This window comes from Micromesistius poutassou (assembly GCF_964030765.1).
Source record: "Micromesistius poutassou genome assembly, chromosome: 4".
Taxonomy (NCBI): Eukaryota; Metazoa; Chordata; class Actinopteri; order Gadiformes; family Gadidae; genus Micromesistius; species Micromesistius poutassou.
This window is the reverse complement of record NC_140274.1, coordinates 19518558-19534691: the sequence shown is the minus strand read 5'-3', so window position 1 is coordinate 19534691 and position 16134 is coordinate 19518558. Positions and strand designations below refer to the sequence as shown.

Sequence of the window (16134 nt, the reverse complement as noted above, 5' to 3'; positions counted from 1 at the left end):
TATGGTGGGCGGGGTTTAAGCCGGACGGCGATAGCCACGGCAGCTACGTAAGCATCTCACAGCATGATCTCATCTCATAGACATATTTTACAGGAACATAATATCAGGTGGTTCAACATTGTAGTGAACGCAGTTTACACGTCGAGTTCTGATGGTTTAGATTTAACGATATTGGCGCGTCTCCAAACACGTGATGGGTTCAATGAAAGAAGCCCCTAGGTTCCTCTCAGAAGGCTGCTGACCCCCACAGAGGGGCAAGTCAAAGTAATTCAATGAGACTCATTTGAAATTACAGTAGAATTGACCAATCATATCATTCCCTCTAAATGGTTGGGCTTTATGATAAAGTTCATTGAACATGAATCCAATAAACTGGATATAAGCGTATGGCCGTGATTTCATTGACTTCACGATGGCAGCCACCGTGAGTAACGTCACAGCTACTGAGGAGGATGTTGTTTGATTCATTATCTACGCCGGTTGTGGTTAACTTTTGACGAAAAGTTGGACCCAACTGGAAGACCCCCACCAGAGCTATCATTGGTTCAGAAAATTGAGGTTTTGAAAAAGCATTTCAACTCCACCCACTACCGCGCTCCCCATGGCTGACGGTGTCAGCCAGGAGCAGAGGAGTGCTGGTGTATCATTGGTCTGCCGTTGTGCGCTCCGCCCCGCAGGTCGGTGTCATGTTCTGCTGAAGGACACACAGTGGGTTTAAAACATAAAACGGATTTATTGAAAACCTAACAAGGGAATGCAAGAAAGTTTGGGCATTGTTTGAGCAGTGATGATGACCCCATAGCGGTGACATCGTCAGTCTCCAAGGGTTGCTGGTTGTATCGTTTCTTAAAAAAATATCCTGCTTGAGACGCGACGACCTCTGACCCATCGTGGAGGAGGAGGAGGGGGAGGAGGAGGAGGAGGAGGGGGAGGAGGAGGAAGGGGAGCAGCAGGAGGTCCTCAGTACTGGAAGCTCCTCTTGGTCTGGATGTCGTCCAGGATCTGCTGCAGCTCCTCATCTTCAAACCGCCCCTCCAGACTGAGGAGGAAGGAGACACACACGTTCACAACACGCCCACACCTCCTCGCAACACACACACACACCACAGTGTGTGTGTGTGTGTGTGTGTGTGTGTGTGTGTGTGTGTGTGTGTGTGTGTGTGTGTGTGTGTGTGTGTGTGTGTGTGTGTGTGTGTGTGTGTGTGTGTGTGTGTGTGTGTGTGTGTCTCCCGCTGACCTGGGTATGAGGGCCTTAGCCTCCTCTGCTGCCTCGGGACACAGGTTGGCCAGGCTGGACAGCTCAAACTTATGGAGCTTCTTCTGCAGCAGGAGGCTGGAACACACATTACACACACACACACTTAGAGATCAGCTGGAATACACATTACACACACACACCTAGAGATCAGCTGGATGTAACACACACACTTAGAGATCAGCTGGATGTAACACACACACTTAGAGATCAGCTGGATGTAACACACACACTTAGAGATCAGCTGGATGTAACACACACACTTAGAGATCAGCTGGATGTAACACACACACTTAGAGATCAGCTGGATGTAACACACACACCTAGAGATCAGCTGGATGTAACACACACACTTAGAGATCAGCTGGATGTAACACACACACACTTAGAGATCAGCTGGATGTAACACACACACTTAGAGATCAGCTGGATGTAACACACACACTTAGAGATCAGCTGGATGTAACACACACACTTAGAGATCAGCTGGATGTAACACACACACTTAGAGATCAGCTGGATGTAACACACACACTTAGAGATCAGCTGGATGTAACACACACACTTAGAGATCAGCTGGATGTAACACACACACTTAGAGATCAGCTGGCTGATCAGCTGGCTAGGTAGTATTAGTATATTAAGTTATATGATATATATTAACATAGAGAAAGGTAGTATTAGTTAATGGTATAGTGTAGAGGCCCCTCAGACCTGCGCACGCTGGCGATGGTCTCGCGGTTCTTGAAGCGGCTGAAGCGCGCCGTGTAGTTCAGGGTCTTCATGAAGACCTCCGACAGCTCCTGCTCGTCCTCTGCGCTCTCGTTCTGCTGCTTGCGGTGCTCCAGCAGCATGTGGACCTCCGAGTTCAGCAGCGTCTCCGCCGTCTCGAACTCTGGAGCAGGGAGAGCAGCGGCATTATGGCGGCAACATGTTCCTACGGTACCGCCTACGGGTGGAGCTCCAGGCTGTGGGCCCAGGGTGGTCAAGTGGAGAGGGGGCACCGGGCCCGGCTGAAAGGTACTGGGTTTGATCCCCAAACGTCCCGGGAGGCTTCCTAAAGCAGGATTACCGCTGACCCCTAGCTGCTCCTCCACATGAACATGCTTCTGAATTTAAGTCGTCTGCTCAGAGCTCACTGACTAAATAGTAAACAGATGACTGAATAGAAACAACCACCAACTACTGAACACAACTGGCGGGTTTAATCCAACACGGGACAAATGAAACACTGGAACCCAAGCGAGTATTACACCAAACATCAGAAATACAGAGTTGATATACACTTGAGGTGAGCAGAAGTAAAGACAGAGATCCTCCTGAGAGAGATTGGTGTAGTGACATACAGACGAGAATCCTCTAGTTAGTTACAGGCGAGAGAGAGACAGAGAGACAAGAGAGAGAGAGAGAAGATCCTCTAGTAGAGGAGAGAGAGGAGTGAGGAGTTCCACTAGTAGAGGAGAGAGGAGAGAGAAGGTACCTTTGGGGAAGACCAGCTGAGATGCGTCCTCCTCCACATCCCCGACGCCGGTCTGGGACGCGCCTCCCGCCGCCATCCAAACACACACAACACACAAAACACACTCTAATGCACACACCCAACACACTCTAACGCACACAACACGCTCTTACACACTCGTAGGCGGAAGGGGCCGCTGTGGTCGCCGTCCTGGTGCCGTGAGCAGACAGACAGGTGAGCTGTTGAGTCGAAGGGTCCGAACAACAGAGCCGGACTGTCTTCTTCTGTTCCCGCCCCACGTGGAACTGCAGGCGGGAGGCGCTCTGCTGCCCCGTGCGGCGGGAGAGGGAAACACACGCACACGCCAAAACAATACTTACCGATTATTTAATTAAAGATAATAAGTCAGAGTTACAACGAATGTCGCTACCGGAAAAATACACGCATACAGTTAGTTATTCTTACAAAAAAAAGTTATATAATGACTCATAAAAATATGTTAGATGTATGTCTAATTTTGCGTTACTATAATAGTAATATATAAAAAAAAATTGACATACCCACCGGAAAAAAAATAGGAAACAATTTTTGAAAGAAAATGCGTTTTGTTGTTTATATTTGTATTATCCGGATTCCGAAGTCCTCCGCCCCCTTATCGTTAACGACGGCTCTGATTGGTTGTGAGTGTAGAGCTCCAGCTGGGATTGGTCGCTATTGTATAGTTTAAATTAAGTCCCGCCTCCCCAGGAGAGTGTCAGATTTCAGGGTTTTCTTCGCAGCTGAACTTCATCACAAAGTCCTCGATTGTCACTATCATTATTAACAGCACTGTGTTGGGCTTTATTCTATTGGCTCTTTTAAATAGTTTATCTGGCGGTTGAAAAACACTTTATAAGTGTTGTTTTATTAAAAGTATTCCAGACTATTACCGGTGCGCCATGGCAGACCAAGCCGAGCACGGAGCGCCTCCCCCGGCCGCCGCCCGGCCCCGGAGACCCCCTCACAACACCAACCCCAACCTACGGCGAAGAAGTCGACAAAGTCAACAGAAACGGCCGTCTAATCGGGTAAAGTTGTAGTTGTCGTGCTGATACAACAGTGTCATTACTTCCACTGTTGTTTGTGTTCATAGGCCTGTAAGAGATCCACCCATCACATGAAACCACATCCGACACATCAACCAACCAGCCATATAACATGGTTTAGACATGTTGTTAATGTGTGTGTGTGTGTGTGTGTGTGTGTGTGTGTGTGTGTGTGTGTGTGTGTGTGTGTGTGTGTAGGTGCTCTTAGAGAAGGTGTTGGGCATCACCTTGGCCAATGGCAGCAGTCTGGCGTGTGACCCCTCCTCCGGTCTGGTGGCCTACCCTGCCGGGTGAGTTATGGTCCTCCATCTTTAGTCCTGGGCTCCTCCACCTTTAGTCCTGGGCTCCTCCACCTTAAGGCCTGGGGTATACCACCTTAAGTCCTGAGGTCCTCCACCTTAAGTCCTCCACCCTGGGGTCCTCCACCCTAGGGTCTCAGGAGTTCTACACCCTCCTTCAATCTACAGCCTAGGTTCTACTCTGCAGGGTGAGTTATAGGTCCTACAGCCTAGGTTCTACTCTGCAGGGTGAGTTATAGGTCCTACAGCCTAGGTTCTACTCTGCAGGGTGAGTTATAGGTCCTACAGCCTAGGTTCTACTCTGCAGGGTGAGTTATAGGCCCTACAGCCTATGTTCATCCTCAAGTAAACAATGAGAATGTAACAATGGAGGGGTTGCACCATGTGTATGTTTCTTTTTAAATGCAACAACTGGCCTTTGGGGCCCCCAACATAATATGTTAGGGGGCCCCATCATGTGATATGTGATCATTAGTAGTGTTTATATTGCATGGCTGATGGCAGCGGGGCCACTAAGGTGTCTCTCTGTGGGGTCTCTGTGTGGTTCAGGTGTGTCATAGTCCTCCTCCATCCTGCGAAGAACCAACAGAGTCACATCATCAACTCATGCAGGTCAGTGTGTCTCCTCCCTCCTCCCCGCCTTATCCTACTCCTTATCTAATACACTCTCCTCCTTTTAGAGGAGGCTTCTATACCTCACCATCTCATACAATATCCTCCTTTAGAGGAGGTGTTCTAGAAGCTTCTCTCTGTTCAAGGAAGATTGGGGATCAAAGTGTGTGTGTGTGTGTGTGTAGGAAGACAGTGTCGTCGTTGGCCTTCTCTCCGGATGGGAAGTACCTGGTGTCCGGGGAGGTAAGAAACCCTATCCTCTCATTGGCTGGTTTTGGTCACCTGGTCAGCAGCATCATCAAGACCTCCTGTTCCGTGTGTGTGTGGTGTGCGTTCTGTGTGTGTCTGGGCAGAGTGGCCACATGCCGTGTGTGCGTGTGTGGGACGTGTGTGAGCGCTCCCAGCTGGCCGAGGTCCAGAGCCACAAGTACGGCGTGGCCTGCGTGGCCTTCTCCCCAAGCTCCGCCTACATCGTCTCCGTCGGTTACCAGCACGACATGACCGTCAGCGTGTGGGAGTGGAAGGTACGCACGCACGCACTCACACACACACACGATAAACAACGTGCACGTTGTTAAGTGCACCTAGGCCCATTGCATCATGATGAGAGACATGATGGAAAGATCTAGAACATGATGTCATGTCGATACTGATTTTTGTGTGTGTGTGTGTGTGTAGAAGGGCACGGTGATAGCCTCCAACAAGGTGTCCAGCGGCGTGGCGGCCGTCTCCTTCTCTGAGGACAGCAGCTCCTTCGTCACCGCGGGGAAACGACACGTCAAGTTCTGGAACCTGGACGCCTCCAGGGAACGCAGGGTGGGAAGCACGCACACGCACACACGCTCACACACATTCACACGCTCACACACACACATACACTCACATAAACACACATTTATACACATGCACACATAACTCAGACTTAAACACCCGCTCACATACACACGCGGTGCGTCTCTAAGTCATCAACCGTCTGACCTGTGATTGGCTCCTCACCTGTGCAGGTAAATAGCACGGTGCCCCTGATTGGCCGGTCTGGGCTGCTGGGGGACTTCAAGGGCAGCGTGTTCTGCGGCGTGGCGTGCGGGCGTGGCGCAGCGGCGGCCAACACGTACGCCGTCACCAGCGGGGGGCTGCTCTGCCTGTTCAACAAGAGCCGCGACCTGGAGGCCTGGGTGCACCTCAAGGTGTGTGTGTGTGTGTGTGTGTGTGTGTGTGTGTGTGTGTGTGTGTGTGTGTGTGGTAAGCATATTGGCTCTTTATGTTCGGTTATGTGATGGTGCTCCTCTCTGTTCTCTCCCTCCCCCCCTGGGTCTCTGGTCTCCTCCCTCCCCCCTGGGTCACTGGTCTCCCCCCCCCCCCCCCCCCCCCGGGTCCCTGGTCTCCTCCCCCCCCCCCCGGGTCCCTGGTCTCCTCCCTCCCCCCCTGGGTCCCTGGTCTCCTCCCTCCCCCCCGGGTCCCTGGTCTCCTCCCTCCCCCCTGGGTCCCTGGTCTCCTCTCTCCCCCCTGGGTCTCTGGTCTCCTCCCTCCCCCCCCCCGGGTCCCTGGTCTCCTCCCTCCCCCCCTGGGTCCCTGGTCTCCTCCCTCCCCCCTGGGTCCCTGGTCTCCTCCCTCCCCCCCCTGGGTCCCTGGTCTCCTCCCTCCCCCCTGGGTCCCTGGTCTCCTCCCTCCCCCCTGGCTCCCCCTGGTCTCCAGACGGCGTCGGCCCGCTGCCTGGCGGTCTCCGAGTCCTTGGTGTTCTGTGGCTGCTCTGACGGGACGGTGCGGGTGTTCAGCCCCCTCAACCTGCAGTTCCTCTCCAGCCTGCCCCGCCCCCACAGGCTGGGGGTCCAGCTCCAAGGGTTAGTACCTACAGGGGTTAGTACCTACAGCACTACCACCAGGGGTTAGTACCTACAACACTAGTACCAGGGGTTAGTACCTACAGTACTAGTACCAGGGGTTAGTACCTACAACACTAGTACCAGGGGTTAGTACCTACAGTACTACCATCAGGGGTTAGTACCCTACAGGACTACCCGCAGGGGTTAGTACCTACAGCACTAGTACTAGGGGTTAGTACCTACAGTACTACCATCAGGGGTTAGTACCTACAGCACTAGTACCAGGGGTTAGTACCTACAGTACTACCATCAGGGGTTAGTACCTACAGTACTAGTACCAGGGGTTAGTACCTACAGCACTAGTACTAGGGGTTAGTACCTACAGCACTAGTACCAGGGGTTAGTACCTACAGTTCTAGTACCACCAGGGGTCAGTACCCTACACCCTATTTTTAGGTTCTTCTGTTTGGGTTCCCTACAGGACGGAGTCCCCTGATTGGCCCAGCCAGCCGGTGTACCCGGACACTGTGGGGGTGACCTTCAACCCCCGGGCGGGTCAGCTGACCTGTGTGTACAACGACCACAGTGTGTACGTGTGGGACGTGCAGAACATCCTCAACCCCACCAAGATGTACTCGGCCCTGTACCACAGCGGCTGTGTCTGGGGCGCCCAGGTACTGCAGTAGTATAGTAGTATAGTAGTACTACAGTAGTATTATACGAGCCCTATACTCGATAGATAGATATACTCTGCTCTCCACTGTCTGGAGCACCCAGGTACTGTAGTAGTATTATACGGGTACTATACTCTGGTAGATATACTCTGTACTCTCTGGAGCGCGGCGGTAGTACTACTGTTATACTAGTACTGTAGTAGTAGTAGTATACGAGTACTATAATACTCTGGTAGATATGCTCTGTACTGTGGAGTGCTCAGGTAGTACTTCTGTTATACAAAATTGTAAAACTCATTCAAGTACTTGAATGCTCTAGGAGTTGTAAGCTCTCTGATTGGCCCGTTCTCCAGGTGTATCCTGAGGTGGAGGGAGGCCTGCTCCCCGCCTCGTCCTTCCTCACCTGCTCCTCGGACAACACCATCAGGGTGTGGCTCCCGGATGGCCCCCCAGGGCCGGCCCCCGACCCTCGTACTGGGGGGGCCCCGGCCCCCGCTAACCGCTACAGCAAGGTGACCTCCTGTCCTCATAACCAGCACTACCAACCTGTACCTGTTTACACCATGTACCGTACCAGTACTGTTTACACCATGTACCGGACCATGTACCGTACTAGTACTGTTTACACCATGTACCGGACCAGTACTGTTTACACCATGTACCGTACTAGTACTGTTTACACCATGTACCGGACCATGTACCGTACTAGTACTGATTACACCATGTACCGGACCAGTACTGTTTACACCATGTACCGTACTAGTACTGTTTACACCATGTACCGGACCATGTACCGTACTAGTACTGTTTACACCATGTACCGGACCAGTACTGTTTACACCATGTACTGGACACTAGTGAATATACTACAGACCACTAGTGTTGTTTACAGACCGGACCACAAGTATGTTTACACTACAGACCGCTAGTTGTAGAGGGTGGTGTAGCAACACTAAGGTGAGGGTGGTGTGTTTCAGGACCTGGTGAGGGTGGTGTAGCAACACCAAGGGTGAGGGTGGTGTAGCAGCACTACGGTGAGGGTGGTGTAGCAACCCCAAGGTGAGGGTGGTGTGTTTCAGGACCTGGTGAGGGTGGTGTAGTGACACTAAGGTGAAGGTGGTGTGTTTCAGGACCTGGTGAGGGTGGTGTAGCGACACTAAGGTGAGGGTGGTGTAGCGACACTAAGGTGAGGGTGGTGTGTTTCAGGACCTGGTGAGGGTGGTGTACGTGGGAGACGACACGCAGCACCTGCAGGATGCCGCCGGGGCTGATGGGAAATCGGGCGTCCGGGTCCTCGGAGTCAGCCCTGATGGACGCCACATCGCCGCCGGCGACCGCAACGGAAACCTGCGGTGTGTGTGTGTGTGTGTGACCTATACTGTATGTGTTATGTATACTGTGTGTGTGTGTGTGTAACGTATACTTTGTGTGTGTGTACACTGTCTGTCTGTAACGTATACTGTGTGTGTGCAGTGTGTTTGGTGGGCGGAGCCTGGAGGAACTGGTGCAGATCGAGGCTCACGACTCTGAGGTGTTGTGTTTGGAGTTCTCTCCCGCTGATACAGGTGAGCTGGTGGTGTTGACGATGAAGACTGTGGTAGTGACTGATGATGATGATGATGAAAGGTAATGATGGTGGTGGTGGTGGTGGTGGTGGTGATGATGATGGAGACTTGGTGGTGATGATGATGATGATGATGAAGATGGTGTGATGGTGATGATGAACTGTGATGGTGATGATGATGCTGATGAAGACTCTGTGTCTCCAGGTGTTCAGCTCCTGGCGTCGGCCAGCAGAGACCGTCTGATCCACGTGTTCAACCTGGAGAACAACTTCAGCCTCCAGCAGACACTGTACGACCACTCTGGGTCCATCACCGCCATCAAGTTCACTGGTACTACTACTACTACTACTACTACAACATTATGTTTTTATAGTGCTTTGAACTTCCTACCCAGGGACCACAGGTGCAAATTAGCTGTTTAGCTAACCCTGGTATAGAACCTGTTCTATACATGGTCCCTGTTAACAAAAACCAATAAACTAAACTACTACTACTAGATACTGTATACTAGCCATACTACCTGTGTTGTAGGTCCTACTTCCTGTGTTGTAGTAGCTGTTTCCTGTGTTGTAGGTCCTACTTCCTGCGCTCCGAGTGCAGCGGTCAGCCTGGTGAGCTGTGGAGCCGATAAGAGCATCTACTTTCGCCGGGCGGAGCAGGTGGGTCTACGTTCCTCTGGGGTTAGTACCTGTAGCTGGCAGGGTTATTACCTGTAGCTGGTAGAGTGACCTGTGGGTCTACGTCCTGAGGGTTAGTACCTGTGGGTCTACGTCCTGAGGGTTAGTACCTGTAGGTCTACGACGTCCTATAGGGTGAGGGTAAGTCCTGGTCCTCACCCTGTATCTCCCCCCCTGGTCCTCACCCGGTGTCTTTCCCCCTGGTCCTGATGGTGTCTCCCCCCCCCCCTGGTCCTGATGGTGTCTCCCTCTCCCCTGGTCCTGATGGTGTCTCCCCCCCCCCCCTGGTCCTGATGGTGTCTCCCTCTCCCCTGGTCCTGATGGTGTCTCCTCCCCTGGTCCTGATGGTGTCTCCCACCCTGGACCTGCAGACGGCGGAGGGCGTGGTGTTCTCCAGGAGCCACCACGTGGTGGAGAAGACCACGCTGTATGACATGGACCTGGACCCCTCCCGCCGCCACACCGCCGTCGCCTGCCAGGACCGCAACATCCGGTGGGTCTGCTGAAGGGGCTGGGTTCTAGTGGAGGGTCCTGGTTGTGATGCTTGGTTCTGTGTGGTTCTACTGTTTCTGTGTGGTTCTAGTGTACTGTGTTGGCGGTTCTGTGTGGTTCTACTGGTTCTGTGTTGTTCTAGTGTACTGTGTTGGTGGTTCTGTGTGGTTCTGTGTTGTTCTAGTGTAATGTGTTGGCGGTTCTGTGTGGTTCTACTGGTTCTGTGTTGTTCTAGTGTAATGTGTTGGCGGTTCTGTGTGGTTCTGAAGGACCTGGTTGTTCTCCTCAGGGTCTATGAGGTGGAGACGGGGAAGCTCCAGAGATGTCTGAAGGGGTTCTCCAGTGACGACGGAGCCGTGCTGAAGGTAGGAAGCAGACTGACTCCTGGCTCTGGATGAGAACGTTCTCCGGTGGAGAGCGGCTGAGGTCAGCGGCTGTATGTTCTGTTCAGGTGCAGGTGGATCCGTCTGGGTGCTACCTGGCCACCAGCGGCTCCGACCGCAGCATCTCCATCCTGGACTACGAGACGGGGGAGACGGTGGTGACGCTGTTCGGACACTCGGGTAAGCCCCTGAGTAAGAACTCTGGCTCCCAGTAGGACCAGCCCGGCCCAGTCTCGTGCTCATGTCCTGTCTTGGTTTCCATAGAGATCGTCACCAGCATGAAGTTCACCCTGGACTGCCGCTACCTGGTCACCGTGTCCGGGGACAGGTGAGCTGCCTGCCGTGCTGTCAGCTCTGTGGGGCGTCTGCCGGCTCCCCGTGTGTTCCTCACTCTTGTGTGTTTTCCAGCTGTGTGTTCCTGTGGCGACTGGACTCCCAGATGACCAACACCATGAGGAAGACGCTGGCCCAGAGGAAGCTGGAGGCGGGGCTCATTGTCGACAACAGACCAACCAGCAAGCAGCTCTCGATCAGGTCGGACCCCCTGACTGTGAATGCTCCCTAGGTCCGTTATGAAATGCGTGAGCTGTTGAAGTGACGTCCGTCACTCTGGTCCGTTCCAGGCGGGAGACTTTCATCGCCGTACCTGCGGGTCAGCGGCCTCTTCCTCCCACCCTGGAGGAAGACGGAGAGGCTCCCCCCGAGACCCCCGCCCGCCTGCTGCCCCCTGAGGGTGAGGGACGCTCCTCCGCCCGCCAGTGACTCGGCTGTTGAGGGTGTAGACGTGTGCTGACGGTGTTTCTGTCCACAGAGTCGCTGCTCCTCGAGACCAACGGCAAGCTGCCCATGTGGTTCCGCAAGCTGGTGAGTCAGACGCTAGTGCTAGGCTAATGCCAGGCTAAAGAGCACCATGCTAGGCTAATGCCAGGCTAAAGAGCACCGTGCTAGGCTAATGCTAGGCTAAAGAGCGCCGTGCTAGGCTAATGCCAGGCTAAAGAGCACCGTGCTAGGCTAATGCCAGGCTAAAGAGCACCGTGCTAGGCTAATGCTAGGCTAAAGAGCACCATGCTAGGCTAATGCCAGGCTAAAGAGCACCGTGCTAGGCCACGCTCCATGGTGATATGACGCAGCGATGGTGACAGAAATGACCAGATGGAAAAGGTGTGCTGAATATGATGTGTGTGTGTGTGTGTGTGTGTGTGTGTGTGTGTAGGAGGGCGGGGCCGGCCTCCAGGTGCCAGCGGCTCCGCGGGGGCGCTGGGCTCAGCAGGCCTGCCCCCTCACTATTTATAGCCCCCCCGCCGCGAGCCACGCCTCCCCCAGCCTGGGGGAGGAGCCAGAAGAGGAGCAGGACGGGGAGGGACCCTTCCACCCCCAGAGTCTGGACAGCCTGCTGTGCAGCATGGAGGAGGAGGAGGAGGAGGTGGAGCAGGAGGAGGAGGTGGGCTGACCCCACACATTCACATCTGGAGAGCTGAGAGACAGCTGTAGCCAGCTCTGTTGTGATTGGCCAGACTGTAGCCAGCTCTGTTGTGATTGGCCAGACTGTAGCCAGCTCTGTTGTGATTGGCCAAACTGTAGCCAGCTCTGTTGTGATTGGCCAGACTGTAGCCAGCTCAGTTGTGATTGGTCCGTCCTCCAGGCCGCTGAGGAGCCCTCCGAGCCGATTGGCTGTGAAGGCGATGACATCATGAGCCAAACCTTTGTTTCACCTTCAACCTTTACGGCAGAAGGGTGAGTAACATAGAGCTAGTGAGATACTGCAGTAATACAGGTTAAATACTGCACGAATACCAGTTAAAGTGTGTGTGTGTGTGTGTGTGTGTGTGTAGCGACTACGAGGTACAGGCAGCAGAGCAGCGTGGTGTTCGTCAGGGGGCGGAGCCGGGGGCGGAGCTGAGCCAGGACTCCGCCTACTGTGACGGATCGGCCGGATACCAGCAGGATGGTACGTACACGTGTGTGTGTGGACAGGAAGTGATGTTTGTGGACAGGAAGTGATGCGAAGCGGCGTCTCTCCCCAGACACAGACTCCCTGAGCCAGGCCAGCTCCCTGGGGAGCTCCGGGGTGGAGGAGGAGGAGGCTGAGGAGAACCCCGGCCTGATGAAGACACACTTTGACACGCTGGCCACGCCCACAGCGGCGCCCACAGGTCTCACTCATTCACCACCCTCACTCACTCACTCACCACCATCACTCACTCACTCACTCACCACCATCACTCACTCACTCACCACCATCACTCATTCACTCACTCACCACCATCACTCACTCCATCATTAGACGGTGCTTCTCAGCCTTCAATAGGCCAATACGGCCTATTGAAGGCTGAGAAGCACCGTCACTAAGCACAGTAACCTTTGAACCTGACCTTGGACCTCCGCAGAGCATTTTGAGATTGACCTTTGACCTCCGCAGAGCGCTTTGACACCGACCTGCGGACCCTCCAGGGGTCGGAGCGGACGTTCCTCAACCCCCGCCTCAGCATCTCCACGCGCTTCCTGTCCCGCTTCCAGGACCGCCTCCGGTCAGTACCGCCCCTTAGAACCGCCCCCTGACCTCCTCAGTACCGCCCCCAGACCCCCTTAGAACCGCCCCCTCGGTCCCACCCCCTTACCCCTTAGTACTGACCCCTGACCCCCTCAGTCCCACCCCCTGCCCCCCTCGGTACCGCCCCCTGACCCCCCTCGGCACCACCCTCTGACCTCCTCGGTCCCGCCCCCTGAAACCCTTGGTCCCGCCCCCTGACCTTGTGTTGATTCGTGTGTTGTGCTTTCAGACCCGGCCCCCCGCCCTCCCTCCCTCCCCCAATCTCTGAAGAGCCCTGCCGACAGGTAGGCCACATGACCTGCAGTCACATGACCTCCTCCTGTCACATGACTGCGCTGGTGTTTGTGGGTTTGACCGGTGTTTCCCCGTCAGGTTACCCGGCCCCAGAGCTCCGCCCCAGAAGCCCCGACAGACTCCAGAAGAGGAGGTGAGCTTTAGAGTAGTACTGTAGTACCAGGTCTTTAGTGGTACTTTAGAGAGTAGTACTGTAGTACCAGGTCTACAGTAGTCCTTTAGAGATTAGTACTGTAGTATCAGGTCTACAGTAGTCCTTTAGAGATTAGTACTGTAGTACCAGGTCTACAGTAGTCATTTAGAGATTAGTACTGTAGTACCAGGTCTACAGTAGTCCTTTAGAGAGTAGTACTTTGGAGAATAGAGCTGTAGTACTTTAGAGAGTAGTACTTTAGAGAGTAGTACTGTACTTCCAGGTCTACAGTAGTACTTTAGAGAGTAGTACAGTAGTACTGCCCGTTGTACTCTAATAGTACTGGCAGTACTAGTACTATTAGTTAAATATTTAACGCGGTCCCAGTGTTTTTAATTGTTTTTAACTGTACTTCACAATCTTCTGTTCAGCAGCCAACACAAACACTGACTTTATAAAACATTGTAAAGGCAGTAGTTTAATCTGAAAAGGCATTTAAGTCGGTTATACAATGAGAGTCCAGCTTCATGGCAGATTGTGCGAGCTACCACTGTCCACAACAACAGCATTGTTTTGAGAGGGGAGAGGGAACGGACCATGACATCATCGTTCGATTTGGGGAACTCCAACGCCGGCCGATGAGGTCGTAGGGGGGTGGGGGTGGGGGGGGGGGGCGACCACACCTCCTCATCTGGCGCTCACTAAAGCAGCTCTGGGATCGGCCCGCCCGCCTGTCACTCTAGTGAGGGTGTTGAGGGCCCTGCCCGTGGACTCCATGAGAAGACGGACTGGCCTGCCAACCCATCAGCCCCTGCTCCCCAACCGGTCGCTACGGCGACGCAAAACCCTGGCGGTCATCTACTGCCGAGGAGGGCTGGGAGGTGTGTGGCCGACCATGCCCGGGGGCGAGGCTAGAGGATACTGGGGGTGTGGCTAGAGGGCACTGGGGGTGTGGCTATTGGTCCCAGAAGGGGCGTGGCTAGAGGGCACTGGGGGTGTGGCTATTGGCCCCCGGGGGGGCGTGGCTAGAAAGCACTGGGGGTGTGGCTAGAGGGCACTGGGGGCGTGGCTAGTGGCCCCAGGCCGGTACCTGGTGGTGTGATCTGGTCTGAAGGTGGTGCTGCAGTCCTGTTGTCCTTCAGACCAGGGGCAGGTCTGGGGGCGGAGCACGTGGCTCCCCTCACGCCGGGCTGCAGGGTAACGCCCACAAGCCCCCCAGGACGCGGCTGCCTGTGATTTGGACAGCAACACCACGTGAACGACCGAACGAACCCCCACAGCGGTGACTAGAACGCAGCGTGTCGGTGTCTGAACGCGGGGGTGTGGTGTGAGCTGCACCGGGGGCCTCGTGGGTCTCTGCTGGGGTCTCCGTCACCCGGGGGGGCGTGGTCTGGTGTTGGGTGAGCCCACGGCTCCTGTGATGTCAGAGTGTAACCGTGCTCCTCATGTCTTGGTTCCCAGCAGAACTCCCAGACAGGAGCCTTTCCACCAGTCTGCCCAGCATGGGGCCAAGCGAGGGCCCGCCCCCACCAGTCCCCCTCCCTCTTCCCTGTCCCCCTGCTCCTACTGCCTCCCCCGTGGAGGAGGGGGTGCGGACCCTCCTCCCCTCCTCTGTATGCGTCCCCTCTCCCCCGGGCGACCCCACCGCTCCCAGCCCCTCCCCCCAGAGGACCCCGTGTCTCGTAGCCGCGGCGTCGCCGTGCCAACCGGCTGTCCTGACCGACGGCGAGGGTCAGCACAGCGTCTCAGGAGGTCAGGGGGCGGCGTCATCGGCTGACCCCTCCTCCTCCCCCTCCCCCTCCCCCTCCGCCCGCCCTCAGCCCTCCTCCTCCTCCCCCGGGGGGGATGCCAGCCTCCAGGAGGTCCTCTCTGCTCCAGCTGATGAAGGTATGACTCCTCTTCCTCCTCCTCCTCGTGGCCGTGGTGCCTGATGCTCCTGCTGAGCTGCTGCTGCTGCGTGCTGAGAACTGTCCTCCTCTGTGCAGGTGAGGAGCCCCTCAGCCTGGAGCCGCTCGGCCTGGAGCCCCTCAGCCTGGAGCCCCTCAGCCTGGAGCCCCTCAGCCTGGAGCTCTGTCAGCAGGCTGCTCAGGAGCTGCAGCAGGCGGTGCGCCGGGCGCTGAACCTGCAAAAGCAGGTTGGTATGGGGGGGGGGGCGGGGTCAGATGGGGGCGGGGCCAGGTTTGGGTGGGGTCAAGGGGCGGGGCCAGGTGTGTGACGTGATGCTCCCTCTCTCTGCAGGTGGCCGGCGTGTGTGCGTCTGAGCGGCGTGTCCCCATGGCGACTGTCCTCAAGGAGGCGCTAGCCTCCGCCCACAGCGACCTCGGCGCCGTCTGTCTGTCTGGCAGGCAGTGCGGCCCTGACTCCGCCCCCCCGCAACCGGAGGCTAACGATAGGACGATGGAGCTGCTGGAGAGATACTCGGACCTGCTGCTGAACATGACCCGCGGAAAGCTGGAGCAGCAAAGCATCATGGGAGGTGTGGACATCCCTGGGTCGCAGTAGCAGCAAAGCATCATGGGAGATGTTCACTTTCCTGGGTCGCAGCAAAGCATCATGGGAGATGTTGGCTTTCCTGGGTCGCAGCAAAGCATCACGGGAGATGTCTATGTTCCTGTCTTCGTGTAAATGTTTTGTATAAAGGTTTTATATTTAAGTATTTAAGTTTTGTGCAAATATCTGTTGAACTGTAAAATGTTATTGTAATTTTATATATTTTTGGAGAAATGGAAATCTGGTTTTCAGTGGTCTCCATAGCAACACGTCCTATTATGGGATGTGTTGTGCGGTCAGCTCAGGACACGCCTCCACTTTCAGTCAGTATTAAAGTTTTAA

At 54.9% G+C, this 16134-nt stretch overlaps 2 protein-coding genes across 2 annotated transcripts; one reads left to right on the top strand and one right to left on the bottom strand.

Moving 5' to 3' along the window:
- Nucleotides 1–713: 713 nt before the first annotated feature.
- Nucleotides 714–2980, bottom strand: polr2d (RNA polymerase II subunit D). Its single transcript, XM_084466515.1, has 4 exons — nt 2736–2980; nt 1970–2150; nt 1238–1333; nt 714–1039 (listed from the first exon to the last, which is right to left on the bottom strand). The coding sequence occupies exons 1-4, from the start codon at nt 2809–2811 to the stop codon at nt 961–963; spliced, it is 432 nt and encodes a 143-aa protein (XP_084322641.1). The 5' UTR covers nt 2812–2980; the 3' UTR covers nt 714–960.
- Nucleotides 2981–3499: 519 nt separating this feature from the next.
- On the top strand, nt 3500–16108 carry LOC311341589 (WD repeat-containing protein 62-like). The gene is made up of 33 exons (XM_084466408.1): nt 3500–3781; nt 3998–4089; nt 4648–4710; nt 4896–4953; nt 5064–5234; nt 5389–5526; nt 5715–5897; nt 6406–6551; nt 7015–7207; nt 7561–7719; nt 8414–8559; nt 8681–8772; nt 8977–9102; nt 9346–9431; nt 9821–9942; nt 10231–10306; nt 10393–10504; nt 10589–10652; nt 10733–10858; nt 10948–11057; nt 11136–11188; nt 11538–11765; nt 11967–12058; nt 12157–12272; nt 12349–12477; nt 12744–12852; nt 13105–13159; nt 13248–13302; nt 14013–14183; nt 14764–14891; nt 15108–15189; nt 15288–15436; nt 15541–16108. The coding sequence occupies exons 1-33, from the start codon at nt 3653–3655 to the stop codon at nt 15802–15804; spliced, it is 4023 nt and encodes a 1340-aa protein (XP_084322534.1). The 5' UTR covers nt 3500–3652; the 3' UTR covers nt 15805–16108.
- Nucleotides 16109–16134: the final 26 nt, after the last annotated feature.